Raw genomic sequence first — 3,556 nt, 5'->3', positions numbered from 1 at the left:
ACTCTCTCTCTCTCTCTCTCTCTCTCTCCTCCTCTCTCTCTCTCTCTCTCTCTCGCTTGTCAAGATCGATTTGAAGATTATGCGATATTTTCAGTCTTATTAATAGTCGAAAGAATTATAAAACGCGTAGTGTTCACTGACAATGATTTCGTTAGTTCCTATTTGTATCATTTTATTCATCATAGACGCGCGTTCAAACAAAATTTTTCAATTATCAAAAAAAATATTATTTTAATAGCAAAACTGAATAACGGTTTAAATATGCATGTTATTGAAATTAAATGTAAAATTTAATTGTAAATGTGTGTTGTGAGTAAAAAGTGATATTTCACATTCTTTACATTCTTTACATTCTTTATATTCAGTTTTTACACTATATATTCATTTTATTACATATTATTTATAACTTTTTCAATCTATTTATATGTTCATACACAAGAATTCTTACACTAGTCATTAGTTATCTATTTATAAGAAGTGGATTTAAAAAATTCAAACCAAGTTGCACAGCTAAGAATCTTTCAATTATATCTGTCTTTGCTGTTCTTCATATCGCATTAAAAATTACTCGCACAAAGTGTAATATGATTTTAACTCTCTATAATACCAGTCTGAAAGATCATCATGCTCTTCTTTTCCGTCTTCTAAAAAAATTTAATTCACATCCAGTAGAACGCTAAATTGATGCATTTTAATGTGTAATTGACTGAACGAGTCTAATGTTTCATAAATATTAAAGAATTATTTAACTCTTAAATATAAAAAAGTAAGCGTTGTTCGGATTGTTACAAAAATATGTTAAGATTATATAACGAAAGTGGCAGAAAGGTGTACAATGAAAAGGTCGAAATGCGTCGTGTTTTGGAAGAGCCTCGCCGAATTTTCGCGCGGTGCGAACGAATGTACGAATGAAACGAACTTCTCTCGCGATAATGATCCCACGGACTCGTTAGACCGACCAGTGAAATACCAGGCGGTGGTTTCCATTGTTACGTTGAAAGCCCGTCGGGCGGTTGGCTTTGTTTCTCTAGCGCATAATGCGTCCGGAGGTGCGCTAAAGTGGCGAACGAGAAATTTCACACGTAAAAAAAGAACGACAATGAGCGCGGCGAGGGTTGACGTGCCGGTTATAAATTCTCTTAATCTCGCCGCTCGGCGTCGTTAATGGCGAGTTAATTAACCAGCGTGCAAAGACGCGCGGCTGAATAAAATTAAGCCATGGGATTAAAAGCATTAAAGAGCATTATTTCGGAGCCGATGGCGTTATCGGCTTTCGCCTGTAATAGCGTAACTTTAAAAATTCTGCGATACTAAAAGAGAGGCAAAGAAAAGAGATTAAAGAAGAGAAGAAAGAGTGGAGAAAAAAAACATAAGAAAGAGAATAAAAATTGAAGAAAAATCGATTTGCAAAGAAGCTTTGTGCAAAGAAACAGAAATTATTCCCGTACTATTATTTTTGTATAAAGAATCGTCTTCGTATGTATTGAATTATTATTTATTAGTTTAGTATTATATGTATTTATTTTTCATGATATATAATATAAACATTTTGAAATTTATATGATTATATTATATTATACGCAATATGTGGTTATTATTAATTGATCATAACTTGATTACATGATTTGATTATAAATTGATTATGAGTAGTACACCAAGCTTGTTATCTAAAATAAAAGATAGGAGTTTTATCTTGAGCTCATAAAACGTCAGCTCACTGTATCCATTCTTTTATAACCGTTAGTGGTGCATCTCGCTCATGCCGCATATTACTTTCGTTTCCCTTAGGGAATTTAGAATTCGCCTAAGTGCCCTCCAGCAAATTTTCAACTACTATATACGGCGAATAATATTGTTGTGCGACATAAACGGAAGTGGCTGCTGCTGCGAGCGATGGGCGTGGATTTGCATATCATAGTTGCCGGATGTGCGTGCAGACTACTAGTGTATTGTCATATGAAAGATTCAAATTATCGCTATTATTAAGATATTATCAAAGCGCGCGAAAGCAACTAATGTGGTTTCTTTCAATGAAAACGAAAATGTTATCCAACACATTAAGTTAAAAAAAAAAAACGATTAATTTCTTATTAATGGAAAAAAAATTTTTTTTACTTGTATAAAGAGAATGAATTAATTTAAAAAATTATTCTGGTAATTCTGGTAATTTTTATTCTGTTATCTTTTTAATTCAGGATCTCGTACTGCTCGGCGGACGCGACGCACGATCACGTCTTTGCGTTCATCGCGACGAATCTCAACGAGACAATGGAGTGCCATGCATTTCTTTGCCCGAAGAGAAAAATGGCGCAGACAGTGACGCTAACTGTGGCGCAGGCCTTCAATACGGCTTATCAGGCGTGGCAATTGTCGCAATCCGATCCCAGAATCCATCACGCACAGGATAAAAGCTCTCCCTCGACAGGTGACAGGATCGGTGAGAAAGATTTCGCATTAGTATACTTTCCTGATAGTCTTGAATGTCTCGAAATGACAGACATTATTCTTTCCATTAAAATATAAAAAGCCAAATAAGAAGTTGAAGGAAAATTAACAAAATATTAACTACGACTATACTTATTGATTTATAAATAGAATTCTATTTTTTAAATTGTGATAAATTATATATATCTATTAATATTTTTTCTAAATTGACTTTTATAATACAGAGTCATAATAAATAGTCTCTTTTAAAAAGTCAATATCTAACAATTGTTTGTTAAAAATTTAGAAAAAATTTAAATCTTCAAAGACTCGTAATTAGAACATGTAATTAGAAATTTAAACAAAATCTGAGTTTTCAATTACGATAAATTATACATAGATTACATGATTATCAATATAGAAAGAATTGAGATTTTCAACTCTTGGAGGGAGTTGTATAAGAAGTGCGATCGCAGCTCGCAGAAAAATTAAATACTTCGTATCACTGCGTATAAAGTGATGGTAATTGAAAAAGCTGGCTTTTATTTTTACACTTCGAAAGCTTGCCATTTGCCTTAATCTCGAGCGAGTTCGCGCAAGTGCAGTATATAAAGAGGTATAGCTACCGCGTTGATCGTAAAGTGCAGTGCCTATATATGCATTGCACTTAACTACGAGAGTACGGATATTGCGGTGCCTTCTGGCACCTGGCACAAGAGAATCAAGAAATTGTACGTTAATATCAGGATGGCACATATCAATATACACATTGCACATTGCATTGTGTCTCACGTGCCATTTCAGTAAATACCAACAGAAAATATTATAGTTTTTCTCTCTTTGGTATCTCGATTACAATTCGCTGCTTTTTATCTGTATTTTATCCAAATAAATAGTAACACAATATTGCAACTCTATATCTAAAGTTCATTCTAGATGATCTATAATACTGTCAAAATTCAAGATAGAATTCTATTTAAAATTCTATCGATAATTCTATGCCATATATAATACGAAACTTAAAGAGTCTAAATATGTATATATATATATATATATATATATATATATATATATATATATATATATATATATATACTAATATAATAATAATAATAATAAATAATATAATATA

At 32.3% G+C, this 3,556-nt stretch overlaps 1 protein-coding gene across 1 annotated transcript in view; it reads left to right on the top strand.

Moving 5' to 3' along the window:
• Positions 1-3,556, top strand: part of LOC105620019 (low density lipoprotein receptor adapter protein 1-like) — a 79,500-nt gene that overhangs the window by 73,807 nt on the left and 2,137 nt on the right. The window contains 1 exon segment of the mRNA XM_012201529.1: positions 2,196-2,437. Coding sequence (XP_012056919.1) covers positions 2,196-2,437 — 242 coding nt within the window.

Source organism: Atta cephalotes, assembly GCF_000143395.1.
Source record: "Atta cephalotes unplaced genomic scaffold scaffold00023, whole genome shotgun sequence".
Taxonomy (NCBI): domain Eukaryota; kingdom Metazoa; phylum Arthropoda; class Insecta; order Hymenoptera; family Formicidae; genus Atta; species Atta cephalotes.
The sequence above is the reverse complement of the archived record's forward strand: the minus strand, read 5'-3'. Positions and strand labels throughout refer to the sequence as shown.